At 37.7% G+C, this 25,487-nt stretch overlaps 2 protein-coding genes across 8 annotated transcripts; one reads left to right on the top strand and one right to left on the bottom strand.

The window, feature by feature from the left end:
• The first annotated feature begins 579 nt into the window (after positions 1-579).
• On the top strand, positions 580-22,814 carry LOC100267748 (uncharacterized). 7 transcript variants are annotated; one of them, XM_010662894.3, is made up of 10 exons: positions 13,280-13,633; positions 14,399-14,465; positions 15,240-15,475; positions 15,564-15,637; positions 15,765-15,846; positions 18,149-18,199; positions 19,525-19,625; positions 21,071-21,224; positions 21,325-21,552; positions 22,496-22,814. In XM_010662894.3, exons 3-10 carry the CDS (start codon positions 15,341-15,343, stop codon positions 22,613-22,615), a joined length of 945 nt encoding a protein of 314 aa, XP_010661196.1. In that variant the 5' UTR covers positions 13,280-13,633; positions 14,399-14,465; positions 15,240-15,340; the 3' UTR covers positions 22,616-22,814. The 7 variants fall into 7 exon arrangements, with proteins under 7 accessions (XP_010661197.1, XP_059599278.1, XP_010661196.1 ...); XM_010662895.3 differs by lacking the exons at positions 13,280-13,633; positions 14,399-14,465 and adding an exon at positions 580-896; XM_059743295.1 differs by lacking the exon at positions 14,399-14,465 and having other exon boundaries at positions 13,273-13,633; positions 18,149-18,231.
• A 392-nt stretch (positions 22,815-23,206) lies between these two features.
• On the bottom strand, positions 23,207-24,567 carry LOC100232927 (photosystem I chlorophyll a/b-binding protein 3-1, chloroplastic). Its single transcript, XM_002273165.5, has 3 exons — positions 24,239-24,567; positions 24,066-24,127; positions 23,207-23,988 (listed from the first exon to the last, which is right to left on the bottom strand). Exons 1-3 carry the CDS (start codon positions 24,380-24,382, stop codon positions 23,370-23,372), a joined length of 825 nt encoding a protein of 274 aa, XP_002273201.1. The 5' UTR covers positions 24,383-24,567; the 3' UTR covers positions 23,207-23,369.
• Between the last annotated feature and the right edge of the window lie 920 nt (positions 24,568-25,487).

The raw sequence follows: 25,487 nt of genomic DNA, 5'->3' as shown, positions 1-25,487 counted from the left end.
CATACATTTTTCTCATTCTTTTTTTCACTCTTTCACCTTCTTTCACCTATTTATTAATGGGGCCAAGTTGAATGATTTCCCAATCATTTTTTTTCTAACAAATTGAACATGAGAAATAAATGGTTAAAAACTATTATTGCCAAATACATTTTGATGTAAATAACTTTTAAATACCTCATCAAATATTATTCTTTTTTTTTAAAAACTTACATAATATATAATAAATACCTTGAAAAATTACATAATATATAATAAATATTATTATTTATTTCAAACTTACATTATTTCTCATATATATTAAACACCTCATAAAATATTAAGATTCTTTGTTTGTTCTAACTTGTAAATTAGACATCATCAATTTTTTTTTTCAAACTTATAGAATATATAATAAATATTTTTTAAATACCTTAGCGAATATTTTTTTGTTTCTTACTTACAAAATAATAAATATATGTAGACCCCTCTTTTGGACTGGAGGGTAGAGGTATTCTTTATAAAGGGGAATAAGAGACCTACAGTTGGAGGAATATTATGCAAAAGGTGGTTTTTTCTCTTTTTGGGTTGGTTAGGGAGAGAGAAGGTAGGCAAATGGTAGGGCGACACATAGAAAGGATATTCTATAGGCCATTGGTAGCTTGAGAGGAAAGAAAGAGGGGGAGATGAGTTGAGTATGGTAAAGGAGTTTTTTGAGATTCAAGGGTTTGAGTGAGAACTAAGAAAATGTGTGAAATAGAGATAGTGAATTGGTAGAGAGGGGATTTCGGCTTCAGTGAAGGCCATTCTAGAGAGAGTTAGAGAGAAAAAGGGGGCGTTTGGAACAACAAAGACGAGAAGAGAAAGAGAGTAGCAAAAGAGAAGTAGAGAAGTAGCTCGTCGTTCTTTTTCTTGCCCGAGTATGATTACAACATATCTTACATTTTCCTATTTTGGAATATTCTCTCCCGCTTCCTGCTAATTTTGGGTTCATCTTGATGCTTGAATGTGGACTTTAGATATTGTGCATATTTGTAAAATCTAAGACCGATTTTTATGCATTTTTGTCTGGTTCTAGTCTGACTCTTTTAGCTATGTTTATGAATAACTTGTGCATATCTCTGCTCATGAATAACTTGAATATGAATCCATCACTTACTTTGATTGTTAAAGATCATGCTCTTGCTTCCTTTTGATTCCACCTATATCAAGCCCATTGACACTTACGAAATGGAGCTAGGTTTAACCGTTTTTTTCTTGTTTTTGTATGCTTTGTTTCTATTTTTACTCTCTTCTCTGTTTATGTTTTTGCGTGCTTGGGGGTGTTGAGTATTTCATTGGGGATGACCATCTTGTTTGGGGGGCTTCTGAGAGAGCCTTATGCGAGCCACTTTGCATACAGTTGGAAATTTTAGGGTGCTTGTAAAACCATGTGAACCACTGCAATGGAGATAGATTTAGAAGGTGAAGAAAATGATGGTCATTAGTGTCGGGTTGGTTTAATAGATTCAGCTGCAAAAGGCATCGATAATGCACCATGGTCTTTGAGATTCAACATCATTTAGCTCCACTGGTACGTGTGATTCATCCCCAATTGGTGTACCTTTGATTTAGTCCTCAGACGGGAGTTATCAACAAAATTTATAAACCTAATTCACCATATACTAGGGTAGCATAGCTAGCATAGCATAGTGGTTCTAGGATTGTCCACAGAGATGGGTTTTCATTTCACACCTGATATTAATTTAAAGAATTGGATTGGTGCTTTTTCTTTTACAAGTTAGCTTTAGAAGAAAACATAATCTTTGGTTGAAAAAGGTTGGTTTTAAGCTAACCAAAAATAGTAATTGATTTTAATTACAAAGAAAATGTTTCTTGGATTTTCAGGTCACTAGGTTTAGGCTCCTTATACAAAAGGAAAGATTCCGAATCTTTTCCTCGCATTGGGGATTTAACCTATAGTTATCTTCCCAACCGGTGTGTTACAGCTGCTTCCCATTAATGGTTTCAACGCTAAATCCCTCTCACTGATGCATCTTGCAATGGCTCATACCTCTCACCTAACATTTTCTATTCAAGGTGATCCTTAACCTTGGATTACCCTTCAAAAGCTCGTAGGAGATAACTAATGGATGTCTCCAGGGAGTCTAAAAGCTTACCAAGTGTTGGCTATTCTAAATAATCCTACCTTTAAACCACCTCCCAGAGGCTCGCAAGAGATAACTAATGGATCTCTATGGATTGAGTCTGAAAAGTTTACCAAGTGTTGGCCCAGGCGATTATAAGGGATTTTAAGTTAACTAAAAATATAAAACCATTACCGAGTCATAACTTCCTCTTCATTAAAAACTGAAACAAGGAAAACTTCCACTTTTGTATTCGGGTCCTTTACCTAGCTTCCTTCCGTCCAAGAAACAAAAAGTCTAGCCACTCATCATTTGAGAAAACATCCTCAGAGGTTGTTTGGCTAGAAAGAAAAATACAATCAAAGTGAGTAGGTAAGATAGAGCAAAGCTCTGTATATTTCTTACTAAAAAATGTACAAGTGATCTCCAAGAATGTCTTCCGAGATTCTGAGATGATATTACAAAGAGATATCTTAAGATATATATAGAGAGATATTTTCAACCCCTCAATTAGATATCCTAAATATCTAAAAAGATCTTCAACTGATTACAAGGAGAGAATAGATAATTATACAAAATATCTTGAGGTAAAAATCTAACGAAGTCGATGCAAAAATATCTGAAGATTACATGAAGATTTCGCAATTGAGATATGGAGCTATGAAAATTTCGCAAGAGGAAAAGGAGATGCGAAAATTTTGCAAGTGGTAAAAAGTGGCTGCGAAATTTCCTTCTATCTTGCGAAAATTTCGCAAGTGGTTGCGAAATTCTTCAGTGTTAGATTCCTTCTCTGATTCTCTTCCTTGCACACTTGATTGATTTGGAAAAGGCTTTGAAGCTCTCCAAAACTTGGATTCTTCATGTAATTTAGCTTCAATCTTGCTTTGTCATGGATTATACCAAGTTCTCCCTCATTCTTGGCTTGTTTTAATGATAAAAAAGCTATCAAAAACATCAAAACTTGCCAAAAATTGATTAGCAACACTTGTAAGGGTCCTTAATGTGCCAATTGAGTTAAAAGGTAATAAATATTACTCAAAAGTGTTTAAAAGAGTTTATAAGAAGCTATAAAAGAGCACTTTTTGAGTAGTAATCACTCTCCCCAACCGACATATTGCTAGTCCCTTAGCAATGAAGGAGAGAAAAACAAAAATAAAAACAGTAAAATAATTTACAAAATCATGTTAATCACTCCAAAAAATCATAAGTGGCATGATTGTAAAGCATACTCTCACATGGAACATTAAAGAAGCAAAACTCATCCTTCAATAAGAGGATATCAAAAATCTTACCTGATCATAATTCATACAGAGTAGGCATTATACAAATTTAAGCAATAAGAGGATTTCCACTCTCCTAGGCTCAATCATTACTCTTCCACAAAGATCTATGTTTTAAGCTTATTAGTTTCCGAATATAGTACTCTGAACTAATCTCTCTCTCTCTCTCTCTCCCCCTCCCCCCCCCTCCCCCTCCCCCAACCTAGTTCTTTCTCAGACTGTAGCAAACTGACGACTTCCAATAGGCTAAGAACACACCTCTTTTATTTCACAATTTTTTTCTTGTAGGCATGCAATGCTTAAGGTATTGTTTTCTAAAGTGTCCATGTAACGGGGATCCATTGATGACTCCCAACCAATAAAGGTTTAGGGCATCAAGCTTTAAGGATCTTTTGACTACTAACTCCTTGGATTTTGCCCTGAACTTTTGAGATTGGAATTGAATACCCAAGCACCTATAATATGTTAAACTCCACCTTTTTACCCTTGCAATGAGCATTGAGGTCGGTGACTCCCAACCAATAAAGGCTCAGGGCACCGGGCTTTAAAGATTTTCACCATATATTCCTCGGACCTTGCTCGGGTTTCAAAGCAAGTATAACACTTTGTTTTTTTTTTTTTTTTTTTCAAAAGCTCACTGGCCTTTTATTAGATGTCTCAACACTATTAAAATGAGGTCAAAGGTACCAAGTCTACATTTTCCTAAGTTCAGGAGGTGAGATAGTTTTTCATCTTATAATCAGAACCTAATGTGTATAGTGTGTGGTAAGATTAAAGTGGAAGAAATAAGGTTGAATTCAATAGGAGTTTCAACAATTCATCAACTTTAGTAAGCATAATACAAACTCTAATATTTAAATAAAAAAGTAGGAATTCAATTTCTCCCATTTCATTTTGAGAATTTTTCCTTAATAACCATGGAAAGTAGAGTAAAAACTTTTAAAATTAAGAAAAAATTTTAAAATTAAGCAAAAAGTACTAAATTAACAAAATAACTTAGCATTATTAACAACTTCCTTCCTTTACTCTCCCCCCAACCAAGGTCAAATTGCCCTCAATGTGGCAAGAACGTAAATAAAGGGAGGAAGTGGTACCTCCTGAGTGACATGGAGTCTGAGTCGTGTAGGAGAAACCACATGATTAAAAAAAAACAAAAGATTAATGAGTAAGGGAGATAGAAAAGAAAATGCCAAGTATAAACCAAAATGATATGTATATATTACTTTGAGAAAGTACAATGAAATGATCATGTAATACATCCAATCCCAGAATATAAAATATCAACACAAGTAATAATGTTTACTAATATACTAAGTAAATACAAAATAAAGAAATGATCAAGGAGCGGTCTGGTGGAGATGATGGCTTTGTGGCTGCCTCGTGAGTGGCCTGGGACGGGACATCAGCTTTGATGGTCCCGGAATGTCAGTTTGAGGTAGTCTCAGATGCTGCTAAATCTAACCAAGGATAGCAATATGTTGGTCCTACTAAGCACGTATGTCTCTCATCTGCCGGAATAGAACATTGTGCATAGCGGTTAGTGTCTTGAACAACTGTATCATGGCACGAAACTTCGTGGCAGTTATGGTCATAGGGGCCTCCGATGTAGGAGGTGCAGTTGGTGGAATAGGAGATGTAGCAGGAGGATCAGTAGAGGTGGCCTAAGGCATGGATGGTGTAGCAGGGATGGGTGGATAAAACTCTGTGGGATGCTCGTCCTGCTGTGCCTGCTCTATCTGTGTTGGCATTGGAGATGCTGGCCTGGGTGAGGCTGCTTGAGGTGTTGATTTCGTTAGATTCTTACCTGCCAGTTGTGTCCATTGGTCGAGAGTGAAATGCTCTTGACAATGGTGGCGGCGCTCAAGATGGGGCTCAGTAGGATAGCCCATATGCTCCAATATATGGCAAAGCAGCCTCGGAAATAGTAATGGGATAGTGTCGGCTCGCTGTAGCTTCTTCCTGTAAACTTTCTCCTTAAAGTATAGGAGAATGGCCATAATAAGGTGATGTGGCCCAAAATAGAAGCCCTCAGATATCCTGAATAACGCGTCCAAGATGGGTCCTCGCCTCTGCACTGAATGCTGAAGAGGGAAAATGTTGGACCGCAACAATACATCTACCAGGAGCATCCTAGATGGAAGCTCCTTACGTAGAAGGTATGAATCTCCAGAGGTCCCTCTCGATAGAATGCAGACTATGTCTTGCTGAGATATAGGGGACCACTGTCTGAAATGTGTTGGATCCTCTGACTGAAATGGAATATGGAGAGTCTCAGCAATGTGCCTAGCCTCTAAGATCCCCTAGCGTCTGTCTATGCTGAAACGAATGGCTGTGGGACTTTGGGCGCCCTGAGTAGTCATGGACTAATAGAAATCCATTGCCACTATGGGGTAGAAAAACTCCTTGGGAGTCATCAGGCACTCAAGATGGTACCTTTGGAGCAGTCCAAATGAATCCCTAAGGTTCGGCTGCTGTCACATAGCCTCAATGTCGAAGTAAAGCTCAGAATGAAATGACCTAGCTCTACAATCTGAATTGCCCTCAATGGGCGGTGTAGTAACCATAGGCCTCTTGATGATGGCTTCCGGAGCAATGCCGGAAGGATGCTGAGAATCCCCTAGGCCTTGAGTATCAGGCTGCACATGCCTAGATGTCTCTCTGGGGCCTGAGGTCTTGGCTCTCTTTGGCGAAATTCGGTGTACTGATGGCTCTGAGGGTGGAGAAGTTGGCGGTCTCTGTGTTGAGTATCGACGCTGAGGAGGGTTAGAGGGCACTCCACCCTCAAAAGATGGAACAGTCGGGGCTTGAGAAGCCTGAGATGAATCCTGAGGGGCGGAGGCACTTGGCCGAGCCTCGCGAGATGCAGACGGGTTTGTATGGCCCCCTTTGATGCGCGCCATGGCTGAAATAGGCAAGAGACAGAGGTGTCTTCTTATTCTTGGTGGCTGCGGGGCGTGGGATGGCGAGGAAATTGCTTCGCAAGGTGGCGGTAAGCTTCTCGCAACAGAGGATGGGTCGTGCGAAATAAACAGAAGCTTTGGAGGTCTTAAAATAGGAATTTTAAGTGACCTTTAGTTTCCCTCTTGACTGTTGGAAGTTCGCATAAGTGACCGTTGGCATTTCGCAAGGCAAAAATGGGTTGCGAAATTGTTGGCAGCCCTTGCGAAAATTTTCGCAAGTGAATTTGGTGCTGCGAAAATTTCCCATTTGGACTTGGCTGGTGCGAAATTTTCCCATTTGAATTTGGCTGGTGCAAAATTTTCGCATTTGAATTTGGCTGGTGCAAAATTTTCGCATTTGGATTTGGTTGGTGCAAAATTTTTGCATTTGACTTTTTTTCCTGCGAAATGCTTTGTTTTCCTCTATTTTGGAATTCCCTTGTATTTGATCATCAAAAATTAAATTAAGTCATAATAAAATACTCCTCAAGCATGGAGTATTTGTTTGCTTGCTTGAATAAATCATCCATAGTTGTTGGAGGCTTCTTGGCGATAGATTCAAAGAAGGGTGTACTCAGGCAGATACTCCTTTTAAAGATTTGTAGGACGACATCCATGTTGTAAGATTCCACTTGGAGTACTATCTACCCGAACCGCTTCACAAATTCCCTCAGTGATTCATTTTCCTGCATTTTTATGTTTTTCAGGGTATTGATGTTTTGCTTATGCCATGTTGAGCACAAATATTATCCCACAAAGGCCTCCGATAGATCCTGAAAATTATTCACGGAATTCATCGAGAGGCGGTGGAACCATGAAAGAGTCTGGCCGTGGAGGCTAGCTGGAAAGACCTTGCACAATAGTGCGTCATTCCTTATGTCAAGGGTCATGAGTTGCCTATAATGTATGATATGGTCAAATGGATCGTTGGTTCCATCGTATGTGGAGAACTTTAGGACCATGAACCCTCTTGGGGGCTTGTAGTTGATGATGTAAGGGATGAAAGGCGTGAAGAGCATGTCATCCAGCAGCCTGCCAACAGAGTCGGGGGACCTTGGTTGGTCAGATCCCCCGCTAGTTGTTGTGTTAGCAGATGGGGGAGCCAGCTTGTCATGGCTAGTATAGTAGAGAGACCACGATATGCCTCCTAGAGCATTACTACATGTGGTTTTCCGCTCATACTAGGCACCTGAGGCCCTAGCCTAGCACGCATTGCACCTAACAACTGCGACCTTTTATCATGTCTTCTTTTTGTCGAGACACGAGTGGAATCGGAACTTTCATCTAGAGGCGCATGGTAGGCTGATGGGGATCTTTCTTCAGGCTGCATTCCTTGTTCCTCAGAGGGAAACTTTGCGTTCCCAAGATACGATACCTCATCATTTTGCTTGGAGTTCGTTCGCTGACTTTTAGGTTGTCGGCTACAAGGAGGGCCTGATGAAGACACCTACATACACAACACCTCATTCTCTTCCTTGAGTCTCTTTGCCTCATGGAGTAAGGCTAGCACTTGACGCTCGCTTTTTCACTGGCGTCTCTCCATACTTTCACGCCAGTCGAAGTAGCCCTCACTACCATGGTTGATGATTGGCTTCTTAAGGGTGTTGACATCTTTATTTCGTTCCCACATACAGCGCCAATGTTGATACCAGATCAACTGAGGATGGGTTCCTCTCTAGGTTGGGAGAATGAAGACTTGTGTCCAGCTACTAGAGTCTGATGCTCTCCCCTTTCCTGCACGAAAGATGCCCGGACGGGTTATTTGGACATACCCTCCGAAGCTTATGTCAAACACTTAAGTGAGTAAAAACCCTTTAAGAGAGAGTAGATAAGAGAACTCACAGTGTTGCCTCCCCCTGAATTCTACTTCAATGGGGTTTTTATAGGGCTCGATGGGGGAAAAGCACAGTAATGCTGAGCTGGCCCTTGACTTAATGTTGTAGTGATGATTATGCAGTAGTGACAAGGCAATCATCGCAACTGCAAGGTGGCTAGCGATTGTGTCAAGCAGCGTGTCATGACACAACTTGTCGTCCCTTCAATCCTGTTGAAGGTATGGTATTGGACGTGCTAGTCTACTGATGCAGAAGTAAGGATGGAAAGAGTCCCATCAGTCATTCCGGTGTCAAATAGCCATTGTCTTGCATATCAGAGAGGATTTGGGGCTGTCAAGAAGATGTGGTCTGAGCAGTGGCCCAAATGGTCCGGATATAATGTTTTTGAGTGCTTTGAAGGTTGCCCGATCAGTGATGAAAGGAGTGACACGTGGTCCAGCTAGGGTTCTACCATGTGGAAAGATGCGTAGAGGCACATGTGGGCAAATACGTGGGAGAAGGTCCCCACAGTTATCTCTTACCACACTATGGCTTCATGGGTTCACGTTCAATGGGCCAATTCCTAAGAACATTGGAGAATTAACTTCTTTAAAGGATCTGTATGGAGCTGGTAAGTCAAATTAGGCAATCCGAAGCTACTACACTAGGCTACTCAACAAATCTTCAACCTGCAAGTACTCAAGTATATGATTTGGAGACACGGGTGAGATTAATGGAGAAATGAGATTGATGGAAAAGGAAAGGAATATACTAGAAGCTATATGTTTTTTATATTCTCTAGATCGAATAACCATAATGAAGCTGATATTGGACCCCACTTGTAAAAACTTCAGCACTGTGACAAACCTTGAATAAAGATGTGTTTCTTAAAGACCTCAATGAATTCGTTGGTACCATTTCGAATGAGCAATGTTCTGATGACGACACCATGCATGATTGGAATGATACCGATAGTTGCTAGTGTTATATAGAATAGTATGATTCATGGAACAAGGCAAGTACAGGAAGATCCATAAAGGTTAAAAAGACAGTTTAGAACCTCTATTTTTTTAAAGGTGTAGACCCTTAATTTTGTCCTTTGACACTTGCATTTATCTTAAGGGTGTCACATGCACCCATTTTTTTTCCATATGGCACCGCCATGACCCCTTTTTAGGCTTGATCGGTGTTCAAGCCTTGTGTAGGTTCATCTGCGGTCCAATGTAGTGCGAGTGTGTAGTTCATTTTGGAGTGTTGTCATGGCCAATTCCCTAGTTGTTCACATCATGCTAAAGAAGGGAAGTGAGGTCTCCCCAAAACTTCAGTTCAGTTGGAGTTCATAGGAGCAGGTTTGAATACGGAGCACTTGGGCTTGTTTTGATCATATCTCTTTCATTCAAACTCAGAATTGCACACCATTTTTTTTAGATTCCTTATTCTTCAAGGAATATTGTATAAAAATTTGAGAATTTTTCTCAACCGGTTGATCGACTGGTTTGTCAAGTTTTTTTGAGGCGGTCGACTAGTTGCCAACCGGTCGACTGGTTCGTCGGGGCTACTAGTAAATGACACTGTTTTTGGCTCTTTTGATGCCCTGTTTCTGAATGGTTTGAGCCCGTGTGCTCCAGATAGGTTTGGGGAATAGTTTTAGGTCCGATTTGGGCCATTTTGTGGAGAGATTGTAACCCACGTTGAATCCATGTGGATTCTTGGTGAGTAAGGCATGTTAAAGTTACGAGGGGCAGCTGCCCACCTTGGGAAAAGGAGAACTAAATGTGTTGGGGGTTCCAAAGCTGAAGGGGTGGATTTCCAGAGCTAAAGGAGGAGGAAAATGGTGTGGTGCAGATGCTGAGAAAGAAAGTCTGAGAGGTTTTTGAAGGGGAACTAAGAAAGAGGGGGGGGGGGGGGGGGGAGAAAAAAAGAATCCTAAGAAAAGACACTACAGAAGGGGAACTAAGAGAAACGTGGGGAAAAAATTCCTAAGAATCTCTGAGGATTTGGGTGACCTGAAGAAAAATAGGAAGAAGGAAAAAAGAGAGGTTTGAGGGAAAAATTGGGGAAATTTTTTAAAGAAAAACAGAGATAATGAGAAAGGAAAGAAAAAAAAATCTTGAAAAAAAAAATGAGAGAGCCAATTTTTAATTAAAAAAGATTTGAAATCCTTCAACATCGGTACCCTTGTACACCCTTGTACAGTTACCATATTTCACTTATACACTTAGTGTAAATAGCTTGTACAATGCCATAAATTGGACATAACAACACCTGAACGTCTGCTCATACACGGGTTAACCATATTTGTGATGTCTTGGTTAATTGAATAGGGGAAAACTGAAGTCTAAATTTGTTCCCCAACTACTAGTCATCATATTATTCAAAAACAACTACTAGTCCATGAGTCTTACATAATAATCATACAAATAGATCAGTGAATGATGCACATGAAAAACCATTCTACTGACTTCCTACATGCAAAACATTTAATATTCACAAACAATTTTCCCTATTATTATTGTCCTACTCAAACATAAAGGAGTTTCAATCATACAATTAATGGGGTCTTAAACATAAAGATTTTTTTAACAAAGATGGATGTGACAATTCATCCCTAAAACTAATAAAAACACTCTCAATCCTCCACAAACCTGGGTTCCAATTCCACAAATTGTACTAACCCGAAAACCCCTACTAGTGTTGCAGTGGCTTTAGATCTTCAAGGGAATTCTTGCTTTTCAAATCCGTTTGACCTGAAGGAATTGTCAAGACATTGCATGATCTTCACACAATCTTCTTCCCTAAACTTTACCATTTCACTCTATGAACCATACTCAAATCCTCTCTTTGAATTTATTATATTGAACAATAGACCTAGGTCATAGCCACATACACATTTTTAAGATATCTAACATGGCAACTTCAATTGACCACATATGAAACCCAAAATTTACAAACATTTAGTATGGAAATTTGAAGGGTATATTTGTTTATTGATATTTTATATCCTCTCTCTCAATTATGCAACTTATATGGACAAAAGGTTAATTTTTCATTGGAAATGAGTGTGTGAGTTCTTCAAAAGCATTTGAAAACCTTCAAGATAGGTAGACGTGTACACCCTTGTACAGTTAGCACATTTGCCTTGTACACTTAGTGTAAATGCCTTGTACAGTTGTAGAAATTCCACATAGGTACAACTAAAAAAGTGCTTAAGAGTGGGTAAACAATGTTTCCATTCTCATGGATCAAGAAAAATGAGGAAAAATTTGACCCTAATTTTGGTTCATATTCATGATTAGTGGAGGAGCTAATAGAATGAATGAACATGGTGGACATCAAATAAAATGCATGCAATGGGTGTGTGGTCAAGCAATGTGTGTGAGGAATGTCCCCCATGATTGGAAATAGTAAATGAGTAAGTTTTTGAAAATCATTTCAAATCCCTTAAGATAGTCACCCTTGTACACTCTTGTACAATTAGTATATTTGCCTTGTACACTTAGTGTAAATGTCTTGTATAGTGGTAGAAATTCGACATAACTACAACTGAATAAGTGCATATAGGTGGGTTAACCACATTCCAATGTCATGGCTGAGCGAATAGGAGGAAAATGAAACCCAATTTAGGTACCTATTCATCATTACTACAGTAGCTCATCCAATGAATGTATACAAAGAGAAATGAAGAATGTATCCTTAGAAAAAGGGAAATGAGCAAGCCGGTTTTTCAAAAGGATTTGAAATTCTTCAACATAGGTACCCTTGTACACCCTTGTACAATAAGCACATTTATCTTGTACACTTGTTGTACATGCCTTGTACAGTGGCAAACATTTGACATAGCTACAACTAAACGCATGCATATGGGTGGGCTAACCATATTCCAGTGTGATGCCTAAGGGAAAAAAGGGAAATGAAACCCAATATAGGTTCCTATTCATCATTAGTGTGGGAAGTCATCCAATGAATATGTATGAAGTAATAAAATTGAATGGGATGAGTGCGTGATCAAGAAATGTGTCTGATGAATGTCCCTCATCCTTACAAAATGGAAATGATTTTAAATGGATTTGAAATTCTTTAATATAGGTACCTTTGTACACCCTTGTACAATTAGCACATTTACCTTGTACATTTAGTGTAAATGTCTTGTATCGAGGAAGAAATTCCACACTACTACTGAATATCTGCTCATACATAGGTTAATCATGTTTGTAATGTTTTGGTTCATAAAATAAGGAAAAACTGAAGTATTATTTTTTTCCCCAACTACTAGTCATAATATTATTAATTTTCAACTCAAACATAAAGGAGTTTCAATCACACAATTAATGGGGTTGTGCTTTGGATCGTAGTAGAATAATTTTCAAAAATATGAATGTCACAATTCATCCCTAAATCTAATAAAAACACACTCAATCCTCCATAAACCTAGGTTGGAATTCCATAAAATATACTTACCCCATATATCTACTCCAAAAGGCCATACACCCTATTTAACATATTTTCATCTTCATAGGATGTTGTTGGGTCACTGCTATCATCATGACCACACTTGTAGCCGCTTTAGATCTTCATCGAAGTTCTTCATTTTCTCCATTTTGTGTGGTGGACCAACCTCACAATCGTGACAACCATCTTCTCTGCTTTCAAGATACGTTTGATCCGAAGAATAGCTATTATGGAGGAATTGCATCATCATCGGAGAATCTTCTTCCCCAAGCTCACTGTCTCTCTCCGTCGACCATACCCATTTGTTCTCTCTGGACAATTAACCCAGCAAGCAGATTCTAAAGTCGGATTTCTAAGACAGATGACATGCCATTTTTTAGGAGATCTTCTCCATTTTTGAGTTGTTTACAATCCTTAGTTGCTGAAGGAACAAATTGGAAGACGTTGGAGTTGAGGGAGAGAAAGGGGTAGGGGGTGGTGATTGGCCTTTATTTCAAATTTTAAAGACTAGTGACATGACATTTTTTATTTAACAAGTATGAAACCCATTAATTTAAAAGCATTTGAGTTGGAAATTTGACGGGTATATTGATCTTTTCATATTTTATATTTTTTCCATCAATTATGGAATTTACATGAACTAAATCTTAATTTTTGGGCCCACTTAGGCCCAAAACACAATTTTCCTAAAGTTCAATAGGTATTTTAGTTTATCACTATTTTATATCCTTTAAATCAATTAGAGATGATATATGTATTTTTGATCAATTTTGCCTCAAAGCGCAATTCTCCTTTGAGAAAAAGTGGGCGACTGGCCAAAATCCTCAGAATTTATCAACGCGTCATTCCCAGAACACGCCAGAGCCACGCCCCCTAGTCCCTACCTTCCATGTGTTGTGTCATCAGCCGTGATGTCCACACTCGCAGGGAATTAAAGCTCAAACGTCTCCAGGTCTATTAAAAAATCCCAACTTCTGATCCAACCACCATCCTCCCCTTCTTCACCACCCAAAACATGGATGATTCATAGAAATTAAGCTCCATCCGAGGTAAACCCAGTTGCGTTTTTCAACTTTCTTGATTTCAGGGTTCAGATTTCTATTTCTCAAAATGTATTGCTGCAATTTGTACTCATATCTATCTGGGTTTCACAGTCCTTGAGTCTTGCCTTGTCATGGAGATTAATACCGTTTCATAGAGTCAGCAGAATTCTGTTCTGTTCTACCTTATTTTTATTTGAATCCGCACACATATGTATAATTTCCTGTTTCCATACCGTTAGTCGAAAAATCAGCAATTGGGATTTACTGTAATAGCTATGCTATTCAACTTCTGTAACTTGACATTTTAGTGGTTAACCTCCACTACTCATTATTACTGAGGATGAATGCATGCTTGTCTTTCTGGCACTTAAGGAACTTCCTTGAAATTGTTATGAATTGTTTAACTACTTCATTCCTCGAATGCACATGTGTTTATGTGCCTTTATGGCTGGTCTGGTTCTGTGCCAGAAATAAAATTTATTTTCTATTTAATAGGAATTAGTGACATTAGATAATGCAAATATGATTTTGATCAAATGAAAAGGCTTGGGCCTTTTTTTTTTTTTTTTTTTTTTTTTTTGTGAATGAAAAACCTTCTTTAAAGCTTGAGAATTGGTGACTACTTTCAGAATTAGTGACAATTGTGGTCAATTAAGCTCCTATCTCTCTTCATATGCAATAAAAAATGACAAAGAAAGACCCTATTGGCCTAAGTCAGAGTCTTGATAATTTTTCCCAAGAGAATAACAAGATGACATTTTACTGTAATAGATGCCACTCATTGTTGGGTGTCATAGAGACTCCAGAGGAAGATGGAAAACACAGATGACCCTTGGAGGTATACTGGATTTTCTCACTATGAAAATGTTGTTAGCCACCAAGATGTTGGATGATGGTATCAATGCATGGCAGGCTCACTGTAGATGGACAATTAGTTTTTTGAGGATGTGTTGTGATCAGGGTGCCTATTTTTAGTGAACCTATTTGCTCAATATTTAAGTTATGATTATGGGTGTGGTTTTAAATATTATTACCACTGTTGTTATTATTATCAAATACAAATTAAAATGATGAATTCAAATAATTCTTATATCATGCCTGCATGATAGTGATTAACAATTTTCCATGACATGATTAAATAACGATACACTAACCTGCTTTCGGTGCATACGTGTTTATATTGATGATAAAACCACTTGTGTGCTTCTTGTATTCTTCATGTGTACATGAGTTGTATCTCTTTTTTTGTTAGACTCTTATTCTAATACATTTATCTTAATTTCCCTATATAAAATAATAATAATAATAATAATAATAATAATAATAATAATATTCAAGGAATGTGGTTTTGTTTCACTGATTTTGATAAGAACTGCATTGAGCATGTGAATTTCTCAATTGAAGAAAGATGTGGGCCTGCCCACAAAACTGACGGACCAAAATGTGGTTTTTACCTAGCTATTTTGGTTCTTATAGGCAGGTATCAATGTATCCAAGATTTTTTCTAGATGTATTATTTTGGAAGGGCACTTGCTTTTCTTACCATTATCTGTTGTTAAAATGACTTTGATGGAGCAGTGATGCTAGGAAGTTAAATTAATGGGCTTGACAGGGTGATATCCTTGGAATATGAAGAAGAATTCTACATGGAGTTGCAAATTTTCACAGGGTAACCTATAAAAGGTGGAGAACTTAATTAATAAGGGAAGAAACATGTGTGACACCATGAAGCTCTTTGATTCTCATTGTCACCTCCAAGATCCAAGAATCTTGAACATGGCACCACAACTGATTGAAACAGCCCTTAATTCTGGCATAAGACATTTTGCTGTTAATGGAGTATCTGAGGTAGTATATCAGTTGAATATCATCATTAAAATTCTTCATCTGACAGATACAGATAGTTAGTTGACAAGTTTTGTTGTTGTTGTTGCAGAATGATTGGCATTTGGTGAAACAAATGAGTGACACCTATCAATGTGTAGTTCCATGCTTTGGGCTTCATCCTTGGTAAAATCAATTCTTCTTGTAATCATTTTCAGATAGACTACTAATAAGTAGGTACTTATTAGTAGAGTGAGTCACTTAGTCTGAGGAGGGTGGCAATGTGATGCTTCTGTTATGGTTGTATTTGCAGGTACGTTGCAGAGAGGACTCCCTTCTGGTTCAATACTTTGAAGGATTTCTTTCATGCTACTCCTGCTGCTACTGTTGGAGAGGTTTTTTTTTCTTCCTCGTCTGATTCTTATTATTTTTGAATTACCCAACTTGTATGCCTTTTATCATAAAGGAGAGATTGATGCAAAAGATTCGAATGTGAACCTTTCCTTTCAAAATCTTTACCTGGCTGATCCATCCATGTCACCTCTTTGTTAGTCATAAATCAATATTTAAACTAGTGGTCCTACTTTGAAAATTAGCCTGAGTGCAAGAGTTTGGTGGTGCATCCAAGATTTAGATTCTATGATCTTCATGTTCATATTCATCTCTTGTTTTCAGATCTTAGATCACACAACAAGACAAGGAAAAAAGTGACATTGTGACACAATGCTTTATGATATTACAACTATAAAGCAAGGTTGTAGAGGAATTAGGAACATAAAGTATACACATTTTAGGTATAAGTTGGGAGAATCATTAGCATCTCTTATTATAAAAAATTGATCAAAATACTCTTACTAGAAATAGGTGATAAAGAACTATTAGAAACTGTACTTTTATCCTTGTTGGAACAAACAAAATGTGGAAAAGAGAGAGGATACTTCATAAATCTGTCATGTGATGGGATGCTTGTGACTTGAGGTAGAGGATAAAGGGACAGAAGGACTAGGAGCAAAGGGCTGCATTATGTCATTTGTGTGGATGGCTAATAGAAAGGGCCTATTGCAGCTATATTTGCTACTGTTTGAATCATTCTCTTCCATAGACAACATGACCTCTGGAGCAGACTGATGAGTTGGACTTAAAATTGGTGGTTGAATAGAGTTGCTATGAGTGATTATTCCCCAGAAGGAACACCCATGTAGATATGGATGTAAATGCGAATTGAAGCTTTGGTGGTAAATTCAACTGTTTCCCTTTGCGTGGTTAGCCATTAGGTTAATTGTAATGTTCCCATCATATGAGTTTATCCAATGTCCATGAGTAGCTATGAATTACTTACCACCTTACTTTTCTCCCCTTTTGTTAGATATAAACATAAGCCCCTTGAATCTTAGAAGAAGGGACCTTTCCTAATGGTTTATCTGCTGGCTTGTTCTTATTTAGGATTCAAAATCATGCATAAATTTCTTTAAGGGAAACCCTCTTAGTCAAGAATCTTCCAATAATTTATATATCTTCATTATAAATCAAAGATAGATGGATACTTAAGGTAGATCAATCTCTTCTAACAAACACAGGCTGGAGAAGTAGACTGATAACAATTAATCCATTTGTTCACACTAACAATCAAGCAATAGTTCTTGCTTAGGAACAAAGCTCAGTAATAACATGCTGTACTTCCTTATTAGTCCTTGGAAACATAAAGGCATTGCTTTTCTCTGGTTGCATGTACCAAAGTATCCATCGCATGGATCTATTTCAAACTCCCATCTCTCATACAAAGGAGCAGATCCTTCTGCCTTGATGGTTTGACGCTATCAATTTAGTTAATTCTTTTACTTGTTCTTCTTCTTAACATAGCCAAGGTCCCTCTCTCCATAAGGCAATCATTCTGATTTACTTCATATTAAATATTCAGTCACCCTTAGTTTTACGGATGTCAGCTGAACATGCTCACACTCCAAACCAATTTTGACCACATTTGAATTCCAATTGATGGATGTAAAATGCTTGAATACTACTACTAGACATATTTCCCCTTGTATCAGGAATTACAAATCAGAAAAGGAATTACTCTCACCCAAAGTCACAAATTTATGACTGAACAAGAGAGATCCAAGCACTTTGACTGCATGAGGGCTACCAAACCTCAACCTGAAGGATGATAACTAATTCTTTTTACATTTAAGTAGTCTAAACAAGTTATAAGTAGGTTCACACTATGAAAAAGAAAAAGTAGCAGTTCCTAATCAGCAGTGCCAAAAAGCAGAAAGATGAGGAAATTGAGGAGAAAACTTGCAAATGCTTTCCAACCCCAAAATAAAAGCCTCTCAAGGAAAACCTGACCACATAGCAGTGATCTGTGGGCCAAAAAAATTTCTACAATAGGAAGGTGTACCCCCATGTTCAAAAAAGATCTTGTTTGGTTTTGGTTTTATTATTATTATTATTATTATTTTTAAGCAAGCATACAAATTCCACACAAACACACACACATAGAGCTTCCCTCTCTCTCTCTCTCTCACACACACACACACACACTCATGCACACACATGAAGAGAAAAGAGAAATTACAATTATGACCCTTGTTTATTAATCGGCTACACTCTTAACAACTAACATTTATAACATAAGTATGGACATATTGCATGATTAAAGTGAAGTCTAATGTAAAACTTACATATGAATTTTTTCAGATTGGTCTGGACAAGGGCTCACGTGGAAGGGAAATCAATTTTGTGAATCAGGTTTCACTAACTTTCCCAACCTTTTGTTAGTGGTATGAGTTTTTATGTTATTTTTCTTCATGATCTTGACACTTGAAACCACTTCGAGCTATGTGAACATTTCCATGTGTAATGCATTTGAAGCTCAAATTATTCTGTCTTATCTATTTGTAATTTTATGCACCCTGATTTCTAGATTGTTGAGAAATTTTATTGTAGTATGCATAACTGCATTTGGTGTTAACAATAGTTCCATTTGGTGCACCTCTAGTCAATTGCGTGAAAATTGTTACATTTAGCTTTTCCAACATTTCTTGTTTGCTTGCTAGTTGATATTTTTCTTTGGTCGTTTGACTGTGTGTTGAAAGAGTCCTTAAAAGGCAACTGTTAAAGGATCTCTTGAATTTGATTATCTCAAATGTGGACCTGAGCAAGATTCTATTACTCATTCGTACATAAATCAAAAGGAGGTGTTTGGAAATATTAGTTGACGATAGACAAAATTTCATCATTTATTCATATATTGATTTCTAAAGGATTAAATACTCTTACTAATGAGGCTACAACTAAGCTTAATAAATCATAATATAATAATTTTTCCTGGAAATCAAAACTCTCCCAAATATTTGGGCCTTTGCTGGGTTAGTGGTTAATAGAATAGTAAATATTAATGATCTGCTTCAACTAAGGCAATCCTATAAAGAAACCAATAATAAAAAAAAGAATATCCCATAAAATCATTACCCTGTATCGCTCCCAGGATCGTTTAAATTATGATGGTTATTTCTTCCCTCTGTTTTAAAGTTGTGGCAGAGACTATTCTTATGCATTCCTGCTATGATGGTTACTTTCTGGGCATGATTTATAAATGAAACCTGCTACTCTTTAATCTGAGTTTTGTGCTCTTAGCTAGGGTCTGTTATCACTAATGGAGCATAACTAAGTCACGTATTGCTAGCATCTCTGGTTCACTTACCATGCTTAAATTTGCTTGTTAATGTGCTGTAAAAAATCAGTAATTGAACTGGGAATTCAACTAGGCAAAAAAGTTATATAATGGAATTTGCAGATACTTAACTCCCTAACAAAAAGGAAGAGTACCACAACCCTTCCCTATCGAAAATCTCACAAACCTGATATTTGATTCTTTTCCAACCTGATGAGGGAAATTCTGATTACCCTGTAAAATGCCTTTCTTTGGCAAAAAAGAAAGGTTCTCACCACTAAAATGGCATCCAATCCTTTCTCCTACTCTCCTACTTGCTTCTGATAATAGAATGCTAAAGAGATGTTTTCCTTGAAGATGTTTTGTGAAACAGTTTTATTTGTTTAATTTTCTGTTCCAGGTTGAAGTTTTCCAGCAACAGCTTGAACTTGCCAAAGAGTTGAAAAGACCAGTTTCTGTCCATTGCGTTCGTGCTTTTGGTGATCTTCTTCAGATAATGCAGTATGGGTCTAAATGTTATTTGTATTTCACTTAATAGTTATTGTACTAACATGAAAATTCTTAGAAAGATAGTTGAATTAGATTTCATGACAGAAATTGATAATTACAGGCGCTTTACGATTCAATCAAGGGAAACAGAGAACTTTATTGTGGCTGGAACATAGAAGTTTAGAAAATATGCTGACATCAGTGGGTAATATCAATATTAATATAGAAGCACGATGGAAACAGTAGCAAACATAGAAATCTTCTATGAATGTATGAGAAACACTGAAATAGAGTTGAAAATAAACTGCATGGACAATGCATAAGTGTGTGGTGTAAAAATGCTAGAATGAACCTGACTAAATATTAATGTTCATTACAAAAAAAAGGCTACAATGTTCATCTTTCTTTTATTTAATACAACACAAGTGTTTTTTCTTATTAAAAACACTATAGTGAACCTTAATGAATATTGCATTTGTTCACCTTCTTTTGTAAATATATCATGTTAATGCACAAATCTTTTAGAGGTGAGATGTTTAATCAACTACTTCATGCAGTGGCTGGCAGTTAATAATAAAAGATTTAGGGAATTTAAAATATTTCTTTTGGAGCGAAAATCTTAAATGTAAGAAGGGGATTTTTGTTTCTTTGTGGAACTATGTACCAGCCATACTGAAAGGCAAGAAGTGTTTAGATGTAAAACATCTAAAATGGCAATCAAACAAAAATCATCCCTGATGAACTCCACTATTGCAACTGTTGCCATAATTTCCACCTCCATAACAAGGCCATTGCTGCCATCGCCGCCATCACCATTATTGCTACCACTAACAATGTACATCCTTCTTCTCCCTCCTGGGCCACCGTTCAATCTATGCTACATGGAATTCAGGTTGGGTGTCTTGTTTGAGTGCATCTCTCTGGGTGTTTCAGGTTCCATAGCCACACACATCATGTTTGATGTGGATACTTCGTACCTTTGGAAATATGAACGTAATGTTACCTGTTGATGATTAACATCACCATTTTCATCACCAGTTCCACCACCATTGCCATTAAGTCCACAACTAGAACCATTATTCTCCTCTTTGTCACCACTATCATGATTGACATGTTCTGTTATTTTCAATGTTGCCCACTACCTTCACCCCACTTTTTAGAAACTCTTTTTCAAATTGTTGATGCACCAATATTTGGCATAATCTTTCAGTTGCGACGTAGTTCATGTCAAAATCCTTTTGAAGCACAAACTTAATGTGTAGGTCCCAACCTCATGAATTTTTTAGCTGTATATTTCTGGGTTTTACATCTGGACCCCACCCCATATTTTTGTAATTTGTTAACTGTAAGTTGTGACCATGAAAAGGTGTACCCCAGTTATTTCATTTATTATTATGTTGTGGTTGCATAATTGTATGTTATACATGCTTACTTATTATAAGTACATATTTCCTCAGACATGTTGGACCTTTTCCTGCTGGTGTGATTCTTCATTCTTACCTAGGATCCGCTGAAATGGTTCCTGAATTTGCCAAACTTGGTGCTTACTTCTCATTTTCTGGGTATCTTATGTCCATGAAAGAACAGAAGGCAAAGAAAATGTTAAGGACGGTTAGTTCATCAATGCCATTGTTATGTGGTAATGTTAAAATGTAAAATGTTTCTATTTTCAAATGTAAATCCATTATATGCACTTGAATTCATTTTGTAGATACCTGTGGAAAGGATTTTATTGGAGTCAGATGCACCTGATGCTCTACCAAAATCAGATTTGGATTCTCTGTTTTGGGTTGAAAGAGACTCTTATGCTTCTAAAGAGCTTCAGACCAAGGACATAAACCCAGCTTCAAGTTCAGGCAATCTTTCTGATAATCCTGCTGCGAGAAATAAATCAGTACTGCCACAAGAAACACTTAATCATCCGGCTAACATTCATAGTGTATGTCTCTAGTTGTCACCCTTTTTCTTTCACTTTTTCCTTCTATATTTTACTTTATTTTATTACCTGTTCTGGAATCAATTATTCAACTATATTTAGTAAAGCATGGAATATTTCATCTTTTGCAGACACAATACTGATCGAGTCCCTTGCTTTCATGTTTTACTTGTGACAAGTTTAGATTGAAATTTCTAAAGGAACAAGAGACCCTCATACCATTTTCTAAGGAATAGAAATATTTTGATTTGCTAGACAAAGAAGCCACCATCATAATTTCCGAACAAAATACCCTCCCAACCTACTGTGGCCATCCCATCTTGAATATGTGCCAGAAAAGAATCTAACATTCACAACTCCCAGTATTGAAATCTTCTAATCAACCTAGGATTCCAATGACCACTAATCCCTTCTACAAACTTACAGAGGGTTACAACAGCATCAGAGTATACTGCTATGTTAGTGGCTCTAACCATAACATTTTTCTATTTTCTATTTTTTTTCTGTCTGTTCATGTTTTGTTTTGTTCTAGTTGAATATGTGGGTTTTGGTTATGGGTACTCTAAATGGGTTTGGGGAACACTTGACTGCAATCTTCATTCATTAAAGCTCTTTGCTTGTCCTTTCCCGTAGCTTTATTTTGCTATCTTCTCCTTTACATGAACAGCTGAATTTTGCTTGCCTCTGAGTTCCTATCTGGGTCTTTCTGCCAACGCTGGAGTATGGGCATTATACAACACAATCATCTTTTAGTAGTTTATATATTAAAGCGTATTGTGTCTCTCTAACCACCATATCTGAAATTTCATTTCCCCCCACCCCAAAAAAATTGGAAAAAAAAAATCATCTTATAATGAAAACAACATAAGGTCCTGCCTCGTGCATTCTTACAGCTGTTATTGGTATGCTATATTGAACATTTTTAATGTTGTTTCCTATATTCCAGGTGCTCCTTTATGTCGCATCTTTGCTTGAGATGAGTAAGGAGGAGCTTGCAGAAATAAGTTACAGGAATGCCGTACGCCTGTTCTCTTTTGAGGGTTCAAAAATATCCCTTGAAGCTTAGTTTTTGTTTTTAATTTCTTTACCAAATCTATATGCAGATTTGGAGTAAAAATCTTTACCTCTGCTTTAATGTGTAATGTTTTTCCATGAATATTTGTAAAACAGTAATAGTGCAATGCTTAAATCCCGTTGAGGCCACTAGATCTGAAAACCAAATACAAACTATTTATATTCATCAATGCAGTTTGAGCATTTGAGCATCTCTCAACATAGTATGAATTTCATTTAGGTTTTTGTAACTATAATTTCTTTGAGAAAACAAGAGATTTGAGTGTATGAGCATCTGCAGTTTGGAATTTGAATGTGTATCATGGGTCATATGGCCTACCAATATTCTGCTATTGATGCCTTTTAGCTTACTGATATTATAGCTAATTGTCGCCGTTTGTCTACGAGTCTTGTGGTAGTATCACTTATTCTATAGTTTTCCTAAGAGCCATGGAAGATCCTGGTCTGTGCCCAGAACGGTGTGTGATAATGTTTCCTTTGAAATCATGTTACTGATTAATAAATACCCTTGACCAACAGTTTTTTGATATGATTAAAGCGCAGAGGGTAAGTGAGTGTTAATATGCAGTAGCATGAATGTATGTTTTGAGTCTTTAAACAGTGATTTTGTTACTGATTGATTGATTAAAATTTAAGGCCAAGTCTTCACATAATAATATTACAAATATGAGGGAGAGAGAGAGGTGACAGCTGAGAGGACATAGAGAGAGTGAATCGTGAAGCAAATCAACAAGAGGATGAGACTCCTAGTTGTGGAACTTGAGGCTGGTTATGATATTGTTGTTGACAGGGTCTGCCAAATGGTCCAGCAGGTTTTGGAGGGGCCCGACTCCTGTCACAGGCCCTTGTGCAAAGTAGCCCAATATGGCCAACATAGCCAATCTCCCATTCTTAACCTCTTTGAGCTTCAGATCCTTGAGGGATTTCTCATCTTTACCAAACCCGAGAGGGTTGAACAGTGGGCCTCCTGGGTAGGCTGGGTCGCCAGACCCTCCCAAGTATTTTTCAAGCCCGAGGAAGTACTGCTTCCCCATTGACCCTGGGTTGGCCCAGTCTTGGAATCTCCTGTGCTCTGCAAATCCCATCAGTGCCATCTCGAATACAAACAGTGTGTAAGGGTCTGCCCAGTAGTTGTATGTCCCCGCTGGGGGGAATACCCCGGTTTTGAACCAAGGCAGGGCGGTCTCCGGTGGGATGAGGCCCAGCTTCCCCAGTATCTCAGGCGCAATCGCACCAACAGCACCCAGCATGGCATACCGCCCGTTGATGACCTCCCCGTAGGCTAACCATCTTGGCTCGATGAACCCTCCTGTGCCTTCAGGGTCTGAAAGTCCCAGTGGATCGAACCCATAGTCACCTGGAAGACTGTGACATGAAAAACCACCCAATCAGTAAAAGTAGTTTTGTTTTGTATACCATCAGTTATATGGAAAAATGTATACCTGCCATCCAAGTAAGTAAGGCTCTGCTTGGATGCAAACCAGAGGGGCCTGTCAGCTCCTTGCTGAAAATGAGCGCCACCAACACAACCCAACCCAGAGTTTAGAGAGTTTGTTGAGTAAATTGGAATTCGGGATTTAAGAGTAGTGAGTCAGTTAGTCAGATAGTCAGTTACCTTGACTGGTGGAGTAGAAGCTGCCCTGACCACAAAGGAAGAAGACTTCCTTGATGGAGATTGCAGAGGCCTTGACCCAAGTATCTGTCTGGCAGTCTCCACTGAGGAAGTAAGAGAAGATGAAACCAAGGCCTGAGCAGCCATTTCTTGTTGTTTCTGATTGAGTTTTGAGTTTGGACGATGAAGAAGAAGAAGAAGAATAAGACCAAATAGCCCTGGATAGAACACAAAACACAGGGCTTAAGAGAAGTCAGTGGCCACTAGTACTTGTGGTGGTGGATGATGAGAGGGTGTTCCGAGTGTTGGAGATTAGATTAGGATCCCATTGTCCAACAAGGAGTGCGCACCTGGCATGAGTAGCTGGATAAGGAACCTCTCACACTGCTCCATTGCCACATGGATGCCTTACAGCCACTACTCCTTCCCTGCTTGCCTCAAAAGATCTCGGATTCTATCAAGGGGAGACACACATATGTCATTTAGCTCAATCCTCCACACCCCAAAATCTGACCGTGTCCCATTTGCTTTTCATCACACCCACTGTCCCACACACACCCACCATCCTTGCATAACCCAATGCAACATTTTAACACACGTGATAACAAGCATAAATTATAAGATTCATCCTTCCATTTTATCTCAATCTAGCCCACACGTTTTTCTATTAAGCAATACCCACTCTATATTATGTCTGAATATCAAATAAATCATTATATTAAGATTTTTTTCATGAAACACAGACAAGGAAACCCATATGAGATTTTTCATTAAATTCTGGTAAAATTTTAATACAAGGACATATGAAATTGAGACACACCCAACACTATAAGAGTGATTTTTAAAAATATACCTTTCGTAAATGCTTGCTCTCTGTCATGATTTTTTGACTTGCTGGCCAGCAAATCATGTAAGTGGTGTACCCCGGTAATAAAGTGGTAATACCTTAATTACAATCAAGGAGGAAAATATCGTGATATGTCGGTCCGACAAAATTTCGGGAGAAATCCCTAAAATCCTTTTGCTGTTGAGGAGATTTGAACCCCAAACCAAAAGGTTTGAAGTTCAAACCATTGAACTTTCGAGTAAACTTACCCATATTATATGATATGTACTAAACATATATTTACTTAAAAAAATATTTTAAAGAGCAAATTAATTATAATTATTGTATAATTAAATGCAAAATTTTCTTTTAATTGATTACCAAAAATATAAAAATTATATAATTTTCTTTATAATATTTTTAATA

Source organism: Vitis vinifera, chromosome 15 (assembly GCF_030704535.1).
Source record: "Vitis vinifera cultivar Pinot Noir 40024 chromosome 15, ASM3070453v1".
NCBI lineage: Eukaryota > Viridiplantae > Streptophyta > Magnoliopsida > Vitales > Vitaceae > Vitis > Vitis vinifera.
This window is presented reverse-complemented; position numbering and strand designations above follow the sequence as displayed.